Here is a 12114-nt window from a genome sequence, read left to right as displayed (position 1 = left end):
TACATCGGTACCAGTGATAATCACTTTAAAGGCCTTCCATTGCTTTCCACAGTGGGCTATTCCCATTCTAAAGCAAATGTAGAAATGAAGTAGGTGAGGGAGGAGGAGATGGAGAAGTAAAAGACTTGTAATACAGCTTGAGGCCAGAGATGGTGATTCCCCCAGAAGTTCTTTATTGTTGAGAATAGTTTTTGTTAGCCTGGGTTTTTTGTTATTTCAAATGAATTTGCAAATTGTACTTGCTAACTCTATGAAGATTTGAGTTGGAATTTTGATGGGGGCTGCATTAATCTATAGATCTCTTTCAGCAAGATGGCCATTTTTAGTATACTAATCCTGCCAATCCATGGGCATGGGAGATCTTCCCATCTTCTGAGATTTTCCATTTCTTTCCTTGGAGACTTGAAGTTCTTGTCATACAGATCTTTGACTTGCTTGGTTAGGGTAACACCAAGGTATTTTATATTATTTGTGACTATTGTGAAGGGTGTCATTTCTCAGACTACTTATCCTTTGAGTAGAAAAACGCTAAAATATGCATGGTATTGGTATAGAGACAGGTAGGTAGATCAATGGAAGAGAATTGAAGACCCAGAAATAAACCTATGGTCACTTGATCTTTGACAAAGGAGCTAAAATCATCCAGTGGAAAAAAGACATCATTTTCAACAAATGGTGCTGGTTTAACTGGTGGACAGCATGTAGAAGAATACAAATCGATCTATTCTTATTACCTTGTACAAATCTCAAGTCCAAGTGTATTAAGGACCTCCACATAAAACCAAATACCCAAAACTAATAGAAGAAAAAGTGGGAAAGAACTCTGAACACATAAGCACAGGGGAAATTTTCCTGAATAGAACAGACTTATGCTCTAAGAACAAGAATCAACAAATGGGACCTCATAAAATTGCAAAGCTTCTGTAAGGCAAAAGGCATTTTCAGTATGGCAATATGGGAGCCAACATATTAGGAAAATATCTTTACCAATCTTTCATCTGATAGAGGGCTAATATCCAATATGGACAAAGAACTCATGAAGCTGGTAGACTCCAGAAAATCATATAACTCTATTAAAAATGGGGGACAGACCTAAAGAAACAATTCTCAACTGAAGAATACTGAATGGCTGAGAAGCAACTAAAGAAATGTTTATATTCATCAGGTAAATGCAAATCAAAACAACCCTGAGATTCTACCTCACACCAGTCAGAATGGCTAAGATCAAAAATTCAGATGACAGCAGATTCTGGTGAGGATATGGAGAAAGAGGAACAAACCTCCATTGTTGGTGGGATCGCAAGCTGGTAGAACCACTCTGTAAATCAGTCTAGTGGTTCCTCAGAAAATTGGACATAGTGCTACCTGAGGACCCAGCTATACAACTCCTGGGTATATATCCAAAAGATGTTCCAACATATAACAAGGACACATGCCCTACCATGTTTATAGCAGCCTTATTTATAATAGACTGAAGCTGGAAACAACCCAGTTGTTCTTCAACAGAAGAATGGATACAGAAAATGTGGTACATTTACACAATGGAGTACTACTCAGCTACTAAAACAATGACTTTATGAAATTCTTAGGCAAATGGATGAAACTGGAAAATATCCTGAGTGAGGTAACCCAGTCACTAAAGAGCACATGTGGTGTGCAGTCACTGATAAGTGGATACTAGCCCAAATGCTCTAAACAATTAAGAAACAATTCACAGACCATATGAAGCTGAAAAAGAAGGAAAACAAACATGTGCATTCTTCAGTCATTCTTAGAAGGAAGAACATCATACCCATGGGAGGAAAATACAGGGACAAAAGGTGGAGCAGATACTGAAAAAAGTGACAGCCTTACCTGGGTATTCATTCCATATGCACCCTACAAACCCAGGCACTATTGCTGATGCCAAGAAGTAATAGCTGACAGGAGCCTTCTATGGTAGTTTCCTGAGAGCCTCTGTCAGAGTAATATGGATACAGATGAGGATGCTTGCAACTAACCATCAGACTTAGCACTTCTCCAATGGAGGAGCTAGAGAAAGGACTGAAGGAGCAGAAGGGGTTTGAAACCCCATAGGAATGGCAACATTATCAACTAACCAAACACCCCAGAGCTCCCAGGGAGTAAACCACCAACCAAAGAGTACACATGGAGGGACCCGTGGCTCCAGCCACATATGTAGCAGAGGAGGCATTGTTTGGCATCAAAAGAAGAAGAAGCCTTTGGTCCTATGAAGGCTCGTTTTCTCTATGTAGGGGAATACCACTAGGATGAGTTGGTAGTTGGTTGGTGGGAGTGGAAGCATCTTTATGGAGGGCAAGGGGAGGGAGAGGGAGAATGGGAGAGGGGAGAAAGAGGATAACATGTGAAATGTCATTATATAAAATATCCAATTAAGAAAAGAAAACAAAGAGAAGGAGTAGGCTTGAAGGTAGTGTAGACTGCATCATGGAGAGGATCCTGAATGAACAGAACATTGTGCACAGACAGATGAAACAAAATGAGCTTAATCATGTGGAATTAGAAATATTTATAGAGAAAATTATAAGGAATTAACAAAAATACACAAAGCCCAGTTTTTTAATAGAAAACCTAAAATGTCTACTGTACATGTGTGGGAGTCAAAGTAACTTCAATGGTTGCATCACTAGTTTGAAAGTTACGGCCTTGGCTGCTGGTCACTGGCTACCATTATTTACATGGTACCCTCAAATTGTCACAATTTAAGCTAGAGATCAGGTCCGGAGATGTGTTTTATTCCCACAGCTTCACATGGTGGCAAAGAGCAGGGATGCTGCTGAGCCTAACACCATGTGAGGGGTGGCTTCTCGCCACACAGGGCCTTTACCCCCAAATATTGACAGCACTAAATTTGAGAATTATACATAGCAAACATCATGCCCATGCTTATAGTTTGGTGTCTTAGCTTGTCACTTGTCACTTAACTGTAATAAACAGTATTCAGCAAGATTCTAGTAAGAGTCCAATTTTAGGGTGAATTAGAAAAGCTGTCACATTTTCCCATCAAATGACCAGATCCACTTGTCTGATAGAGTCTGAGCAGGCAGCTTACCCTTTATGTTTCAGCATCTTCATTTAGTGAGCGTTATCCTGGGATACTAAGTCTTCTGCATAGTAACCCCCCAGCTATAGTAGGTTTGAACATGGAGTTGAGTCCAGAGGACATTTGGATGAATGTGGATGGAACAGGCCCCCAGATAAATAACAGGAGTTTTATTCAATGATGAAGTGTTTGGTTGTTTGTAATTGGATTTCTTGGCTAGATTTTAACTTTATGGCTTAATACTGTGGTTTCCTGGGACAATTATAATATCCTATTTCATGAAAATTCTGAGTCAAAACTGCCCCAATTAATGAATATTTTAAAAATGAAGGGGTTTTAAAGACACCCGAGGGAACTGAAGCACATAATTTATGGAGGGGAAACCATATTTTCTCAAAATAGTTAACTCTCAGCAGTCTAATGCTCCCAGCAAATGTAAAATCATAGTTCTTCTCACCGTCCTTTGAGGTTGAGATGACGATAAAACCAATTTAATAGCATTCGTTTTTACAAATAAGCACAGTATTGATTAGAAATGCACATACTTCTGAAACTTTGTTTTGTTACTTGAAAAATATACACATTTATAATATAGAAACTAACTTACTGAAAAAAAACACTTAAATTTTAAGTTATTATCTCAAATTGAATTTTTATATTGTTTATTCCCCAAGGCATACTTGGAATTTATAGACTTAGATACTTACAGAGATTGACTTATCATTTGTTGTTTGTTTGATTAATTGATTGATTGATTGATATTGCGAACTTTGGTACTACCCTTGGCCATGAAACTCCAGTAGCTGGTTTAGTCTGGCTGTATGTCCTAAGACCTTAGACTTTAGTTCTGTCTATATTTCTAAGTCCATTGGATATGCACTTACTCTGGGTAAAATGCCAACTGTCTTGTGTTAAATGACTCCTAAAACACAATAAGAACCAATTAATTTACCACCCATTGCCTTAGTTCCAGGGAGAGGGTAACTTGCCGTTATCTTCATTATACCAACATTACAGCTGTTGTAATGTGGAATATCTTCAGGTCACCTCCCCAGTTCATTGCTTTGTTCCACTTGCTTCTGTGAAATTTTTAGCCTCTTTAAAACTGTAGGAAATGATGTCATAGATTGAGCCCAATGGATTTTAGTAGGTATAAATTTAACATTGATACTTGGTTAAAAATGTGTGTTTTACATATGTTGATCAACAGAATGGTTCTATTTATTTTCCCTGATATCTGACTTACAAGTTTTACCAAATATGGTATCTGAACACCATGATTCTGTGGCTTTTATTTAAGAAGGATTGCTACATGCCATTCAGATGTTAGATGAGCATTTACTTATCCACACAGAGCCTACTGAACTGAGAGTGGGTAGAAAAGATAATAGACAGTGGCCAATTCAAATGGTGACAGATTTATTAAGATGGCCTCTTTTTAATTCTTCTGCTAAGCATAGTCCCCTGTTACCAGCTACATTAAAGTACATTTAGTTAATTTTTGCTCAATTTGTATTACATGATTTTTTCTAGAAAGATTAATTTAAAAATGCCCCATTACCCCAGAGAGGGCAAAGGTAGGTCAAAGAAAGATCTATCCAGATCCAGCCTAATGAACCAATGAGTTTACTGGGGTTGCTTATAGGAGCATGGGCTAGGGGTAAGTCACAGGAGTATGGGTGACTTGCTGACATTTACTGTCATCAGAAAGCCCACACCAGCAAGTATGGTAGATACCTGTGTTCCCTGCACAACTTGTAGGCAGCCATGTCACTGAAGAGCCTCCTGTCACTGGGGAGGTTTCCTGCTGACACAGTCAAAGAGAGCCTTTGGGAGTCTTCTAATTTTCTTGAGCTTTTGGAATCTGTTAAGTTTCCTGTGGGTCTAATAAGCACTCTCCCTCCAAGGAGTATTTTACACACTTTGTAAATGATAACATTTTTTCCTCTTGTTTTCTTTCAAAACAGCATTCTTTTAAAGATATCCTATTCTTTCCCCAGAAACCTACTTTTTCTTCTTTCTTCTATGTACTCGTCTCAATATCTTTCTTGCCTTCACAATGCTAATAATTTTCTATTCATCTCTCTGTTTTCTGATTCGCACTCCCTAATACCTTGTGTCTCGTTAATAGTTCGTTCTTCTACCCTAGAGCCTTGTAGTGATTTTCTCTTTGATTAATCCAAACTCATCAGTCTAACATTATAAGCTACCTTTTACTTGACCTTCATAATCATAGCCCAGTACTAGTGTTTTAATGGAATGGTAGTCATCTCTCCGTGCTGGATGACTGACTGCATTATTTGTTACCTTCTTCCTGATGTATTTCTTGGCTGGCACTATTTCCAAGGAAGCTCCATCTCCCTATTGATCTAAACATAAGTTTCTATGAAGTGTTTTCTTTTTGTAAATTCTGCATCAGCTCCAGTCAGTTTTAGGTTGCAGTAATAGCAGTCTTCCTGTATAGACAACACTTGAAAAACTCCTAAGGACCGTATGTGCATTTCCTAGGCCATTATTTAGATAAAGTAGATATCATCTATGAATGAGCTGAGACGGAAAGTAATTATTAAATGTTCTAATGCCACAAAGGCTAAGTTATAGCAAATTGGTTCTCAGTTCACTACGCATTTTTGCCTGTGATTTCCTTTTGTTTTGTCAGTCTCGTTTGTGAACTTCAATGCCCTTTTAAGTGTTGTCTGATTCTTGATCAGTTAACCCGTATCTGTTCTTTAACACCTAAGACAGGATGCCTTGTAACCTTCTTTTTTTCTTTTTCTCATCCCATAATGTTGGTTAAATAAAAGGAACTTTATGCTTTATAAGATTTTCCTAATGCAAGTGTGCTATGCACTGTTGGTAGCAGATGGTCAGAGTGATAACTATGACATTAATATATACTTGTCAAATATTGGTCCTTGGCTTGTGAGGGCTGAAATAGCAGAGTATATTAATGTACATACATGTATTTTTTGCTAAAAAATTTAGTCATAGTAGCAAGTTTTATTTTTATGGCTTAGCAACACAACTTACAATAATACATGGTAGTAAGTTCTACTACCATGTTACAGTGTGTAGTGTGTGGCAGACACAGAGTCGACAATTAACAGATGTGCTTTCTTCTCTGCAGAGGTGAAGTGCCGCACACTACTGGCTCTCCTTGAATACTCAGGTAATGCTTTCTCCTAGTTTCACTGTCAAAAGTATGTGCCTCAGGATCATAAAAGTCTTAAGATAGGAAATGAATTCCTTCTGCCACTTTAAGAGATCAAATTGGCCTTTGACACCTACCTCCTTCAAAGTACTGGAAAGATGTTCTGAAAAATATATTTACATGTCTTAATAAGAGCACAAAAGTGTTTTCTTACTTTTGATCTTAAACGTGTAAGAAAATACACATAAACACATATTGAAACAGTCTTATTGATAAAAGAAAGAAGAAGCTGTGCATGGAAGAGCAGGCAGTTAATCCCATTTCTCATGAAGCCAATGAAGGAGGAGCATTATAACTTTAAGTTCATCCTGGGTTACACAGCAATATCTTCCCTCAAAACAAGGGGAAAGGGTGTAGGCTATGGGAAAGGTGATTGTTGATATGTAAACATGGGATTTATCACACCAACATTTAATTATAGTCTATGGCTAAGCTCAGGATGTGGCCCAAGCTCATCTCTCACTACAGACTCCTGGCTCAGCCTCCCAAGAGTTGGGACTGTAGACAGGTGCTACCCACACATAGCTGGCAGAGGCTTCTTTTTTTCTTATTTTTATTTTTCTATTCTACCTACAGTTCTTTTTGTTATATTTCTGCTCTCTCTTTATTCCCTTTTATGCCTGGTAAAGCATTTAAACAACAACCAAATTATTCCATCATTTTGGCTGTGAAGTGCTGTTTTTCATTAGAAAAGGGTAGATCCTATTTGCTAAATTCTCTACCTAACCCTTTTTAGCTTTTGGAAATGTTCCATATTTTTTTGGAAGCCAGAGATAAAGATAAAATTTTTTCTGGTTTGGGCCTTCAGGACTTTAAAAAATCATTTTTTAAAAGAACTTTATACATAATTCCTACTTCAATCACACCACCCTCTCTTCCAAATCTATATGTACTTCCTTCCAAAGTCATAATCTTTTCTTAATTATTATTGTTGTAAGCCACACACAAATGCGCACACACACACACACACACACACACACACACACACTGTACATATGACCACTTGGAACTGGACAGCCTGCGTGGGAGATGATCTGTGCAGGATCCTGCTTCTCCCTCTCTAAGTAGCCATGGACCAGACATCACTAGCATTCCTATTCTGTGAAGTCATTGTGTTCCTGTTTGTGCTTGTTTTTCTCCCCTGCCCTGCCAGCTCTGAGTCAGTATAATGCCCATCAATATTTCTGTGTTTTTCTCTGTCCTTTTTAGGGTTCTTTTCAGCAGTAAATTAAGGCATCTGGACTCGTAAATAGCTGAAATGACACAGAGCATTGAATTTGTTAGGTGTTTGCAGAAGATGAATATAGTAGGTACTTAAGTATTGACAGGAAATTGAAGACTCTTTATAGGGACAAAACCCACTTTTTCTGAAATGAATTCCCACTACAAGAAAAATCTCAATCTTAAAAAATAATTAGAAAGCTGTGACAAAACCCATTCTTTTGCTAGAAGCTGGGCACAGCTGTTAAGATGTTTGCTGGAGTTCTTTTTTATTTTGTATTTTGTAATACTAAGAAGTGATAAGGACACTGGAGAATTTTGAAAGACTACACAGCTTAAAGGGACAGAGTATATATGTTTGCTCACAAGAAACAGACTCTGGTTCGATTCTTTATCATACTATTCTTTCTCTGCTCAGTAACACGACCAGGTTTCTATTCAGTGCTGAGCACTCCTAGATGCTAGAGTGTGTTTGCAACAATAAAGTCATGACACTGCATTTTCTTAAGAAGTGCTTGGCATTTAGAATTCTTTTTGTCTTTCTTAGATACCTAAGAGGTAGGAAGTAGCAATGAATCTTGTCTTAGTTGTTTTTTTTCTTCCAGAACTAGAAATGGAACCCAAATCCTTGCTCTTGCTCATGCTGGGGAAACACTTAACTACCGAGTTATCTGGCCAGCCCATTGGCTTAAGATACTAAAACTAATGAGTTGCCTCTAACGCCCATGGGTATGACCCATGTGATGGACCCTTTCTGGTTTTAAAGCACTGATGTTCCAATGAGAAATCCAGCTACATAAACAGACTCTTGCGGTACTATAACGCTTCTGTAACGGTCTCTTTCTGTTTTAAAGAGGAGTTTTCTTGACAAGTAGTGATTAATACACTTATCTTGGGCATAAAGGTATTTAGAATTAGTTAGGGATTACACTATCTTAATAAAGTAACTTTTATATTCTTCTCAAGGACCCACAAACTCAGTAGCTCTAAGTTGTTGGCTGTGTTTCTAGTACCGCCATGGTTTCTTTCATGGTGAATGAGTCTTCAGTTCAATCAGAGAGCTGATGGTTATGAGCAGGGCACGGGTGTTGCTATTGCTCCATTATGGTTAGCGTTCCATGCCAGTGATGTTTGGTATTGCTTATTGAGACAGGGTCTCCTGGCTTTCCTGGAACTCACCATACAGACCAGGTTGGTTACAAACTCAGAGTGCTGGGATTAAAAGCATATGGCATCAGACCTGCCTACTGCAGTAAAGGTTCCTCTGTGCTCTTTTTAATCACAGATAGTGAAACCCAGCTCCGGAGAGACATGGTGTTCTGCCAAAGTCTCGTGGCCACTGTCTGTGCCTTCTCCGAGCAGCTCATGGCTGCCTTAAACCAGATGTTTGACAATAGCAAGGAAAATGAAATGGAGACTTGGGAAGCCAGCAGGAGGTGGCTGGACCAGATTGCAAATGCTGGTGTGCTTTTTCACTTCCAGTCTCTTCTGTCACCAAATTTGGTAAGTGATCTTAGGACTGCCATTGCCTGAATCCGGTGTAACCTGCAAGGTCGCCTGACCATGTATCCAACATCAGTTGTAACCTGCAAGGTCACGTGACCACGTATCCACTGTAACCTGCACAGTCACGTTGTTACCAAATATGAACCAGTTGATCATTTCTCCCTCAGTATCTTCTTTCTTGTTTCTAGTTTGCGATCCTTTGAAGGGAAATTTTTCCCTTCGTCATTTAGACTTTAATAAGAATATAGAATATATTTCTTTTCTAATTTTATCTCTTGTCTCTGGCTGCCAAAAGCTGGGAAGAACCTCATTGTTAGTAATTCTTAGATCCTCAGACACTGACTGGAATAAGTCATGAGAGGAAAGTAGATTCTTTAAATCCACTCAGTCCTGAAATAACAAGCCCCCCAATACTAGAGCTCCCACCGACCCTGATAATCTGGGGCATGCTTCATGGAGCATCTACTGTCTGGCAATCTGCAATCTGTCAGTCTCTCCTTTGAACAGGTGTTCTCCATTAACAGTACAAACACTCGTATCTACAGTAGAAAAGGCCATGCTTAAGCACTGACAAAGATGAAAATTTTTTCTTGAACTATAGATAACTGTGGATTTTTTTTCACAGAGATTTTCTATAGCTTCTGTGCTGTCCCTAATGCACAAAATGCCCACTTCTATTTGCACAAACATTTTGAGGGCTCATAAACAGAATTCTGGTTTGAGAGCCTGTTTCATCGGTTAAAGATCAAGTTGAAAACGTAGAGTCCAAGTAACATGGCTTAAAAACAAATACAGTTGTAGTAACACATCAAAATGGCACCTTTCTTACTGTTGAATAGAGAAGTGACTGTTGTACTGCACATTCATAGAAGATTCTGGAAAGTCAGGGTAAAGGTATTCATCTCAGAATAGATTCTTTATAACAGACTACATGTACTCTACATGGGCAGCAAATTACTTACTTGGTTGGTTTAAAGTAAGACACTTTAAACAAAGCATTTACAAACAACCCTATAGCATATCCGATGTAAATTATCTATGACAGGTTACTTCCTAACAGTAAGGCATTATTGTTGACTGAGTGAATGAATGTATGCATGAGCAAGATTTAATTTGTATTCTATTCTCTGTTTCTGATATCTAACCAGTTCCTGCTGCTTCTATAAGCAGCTTAATTTTATTTGAAGTTTACAGGATTAGGAGAAAATATCTAGAAATCACAGAGGCAATACATTGCCTAGATTAGAATGTATAAAGAACTCTCAAAACTAAAGGGCAATTGGAAAAAAAATGACATAATGGGAATCTGAGCAGATACTGCTCTAGAAGATGTGTAAACGGTCATTAAGTACAGGACAAAGAGTCAGTATCAGCTACCAATAGATAAGTGCAAGTCAGGGCACAAAGAAAACACCCTTTACTATAACAAGTGTTGTGAGGATCTGTAGAAATTATGATCCTCACAAGATTATAAAATAATACAACCCCTTTGGAAAACAGCTTAGCTGTACTTGTAGACATTAAACATGGTTCCTGCTTTCCTGGAATTCTGATCCTTAGGTTTTCCCAGGGAAAACCTAACTTCTGTTCACTTAAGAACTTGTGACAGGGGCTGGAGAGATGGATCAGTGGTCAAAAGCACTGACTGCTCTTCTGAAGCACCAAGGTTCAATTCTGAGCACCCACATGGCAGCTCACGACTGTCTGTAACTTCATGGATCTAATATTTGCAGACCAAAGGACTGCACATAAAACAAAAATAAATGAATTCTTCCTCAAAAGAACTTGTAACAAACAGTCTGAACAATCTTATTAAATCTTAGCAACTCGGGTGTTTGTTGGTAGATGACTGAATACATAAAATATTATGTTTCATATTATAAAATCTTGTTCAGGCATAGACAAATCTGTAGGACCAGTGAGTGCTAAACTAGACATGTCTCTTAGAAGCACAGTCCTGCGGAAACTCTCCAGGTAACAAAATGCACAGACTATTTGCTTACATGTGATGAAACATGCTGAGTGAATACAGTTCAGAGATCAAAGTAGACATCTGAATGCCTGGAGCTAAGAGCTGGGGTCGAGGCCCCAGGGCGAGCGCCCAAAGGTGCTCAGTTTTCTTTGGTCGTGATGAAAATATTCTTAAGTTAGATGGTGATAGAGGCGTCTTGTCTCTGCATACACTGAAAACCGTGATCTGTGCTTTGATAGGGTGAATCCCAAACTCTGACTTGTCCCAATGGAACTGTGCTTGTCTAAAGAACTTGACATTTATTTCAACAACTTGGTTTTCAATCAGAGTTTACTAGGGAAAAAAATGTAAAGAAAACCTTTGTATTAAGAACATAAATGCCCGAAAATGTACATATCAATAGCATTATGCAGATGGAGCAGTTTATATTTAGGAATATATACATGTACATGCATATGCACATATGCAGACCATAATAATTAGTGGAAAAGGGGTTATTTGAAGAGTGGAGAGGGGTACATGGGAAAGTTTACAGTGAGGAAAGGTAAGAGAGAAATGCTGTAATTAAATTATAACCTAAATAAACATACATACATATAAACATGACTAACTTATACACACAAATACATACATGAAAACTATAGCTCTGCTGTGACTATGGCTCTCTGAAAGCTACAGTCATAGGCACTGTGTAACCTGGAGCTCTAGGCAGAGCCAGATGTTACTCAGTTCTGTCACATTCACTGAAACAGTGTGACACAGGCGGCGGTGTTCAGAGGCTGAGTTGCCTGGAACATTTCTTCTCACTCTGTTCTTTGATATTAGAAAAAGTCTTCTTTTTAGTCCTGTCATAAACTTCCAGGTACAAGATACCTTTCTAGTGCTTCAAAAGGAGGTTTCCAGCCTTGGGAGATGTTCAGTGGATACGAGCTATCACTGCACATAAGTGAAAACCTAAGTTTGAATCCTCAGTATCCACGTTTCTCTCACACACAAACGCACATGCATGCTTGTATGCACTCATGCACGCATGTGTGCACGCACATGTGTGTACATACATACACACACACACACACACACACACACACACACACACACACACACGCATGCAACTAGCCATACTGCCTTCTATGCCTGTAA

General features: G+C 38.6%; 1 protein-coding gene across 4 annotated transcripts in view; it reads left to right on the top strand.

Moving 5' to 3' along the window:
• The window catches only part of PREX2 (phosphatidylinositol-3,4,5-trisphosphate dependent Rac exchange factor 2), a 253206-nt gene that overhangs the window by 158112 nt on the left and 82980 nt on the right, over positions 1–12114 (top strand). For 3 of the 4 annotated variants that reach the window (XM_080938801.1, XM_080938800.1, XM_080938802.1), the window contains 2 exons: positions 6192–6233; positions 8782–8999. In XM_080938801.1, the coding sequence (XP_080794927.1) occupies positions 6192–6233; positions 8782–8999 (260 nt within the window). Of the gene's footprint in view, positions 1–6191; positions 6234–8201; positions 8310–8781; positions 9000–12114 lie in introns of those variants that run through there. The other variant, XM_080938803.1, reaches the window with a different exon arrangement.

Source organism: Micromys minutus (assembly GCF_963924665.1).
Source record: "Micromys minutus genome assembly, chromosome: 26".
Classification (NCBI taxonomy): Eukaryota; Metazoa; Chordata; class Mammalia; order Rodentia; family Muridae; genus Micromys; species Micromys minutus.
The sequence above is the reverse complement of the archived record's forward strand: the minus strand, read 5'-3'. Positions and strand labels throughout refer to the sequence as shown.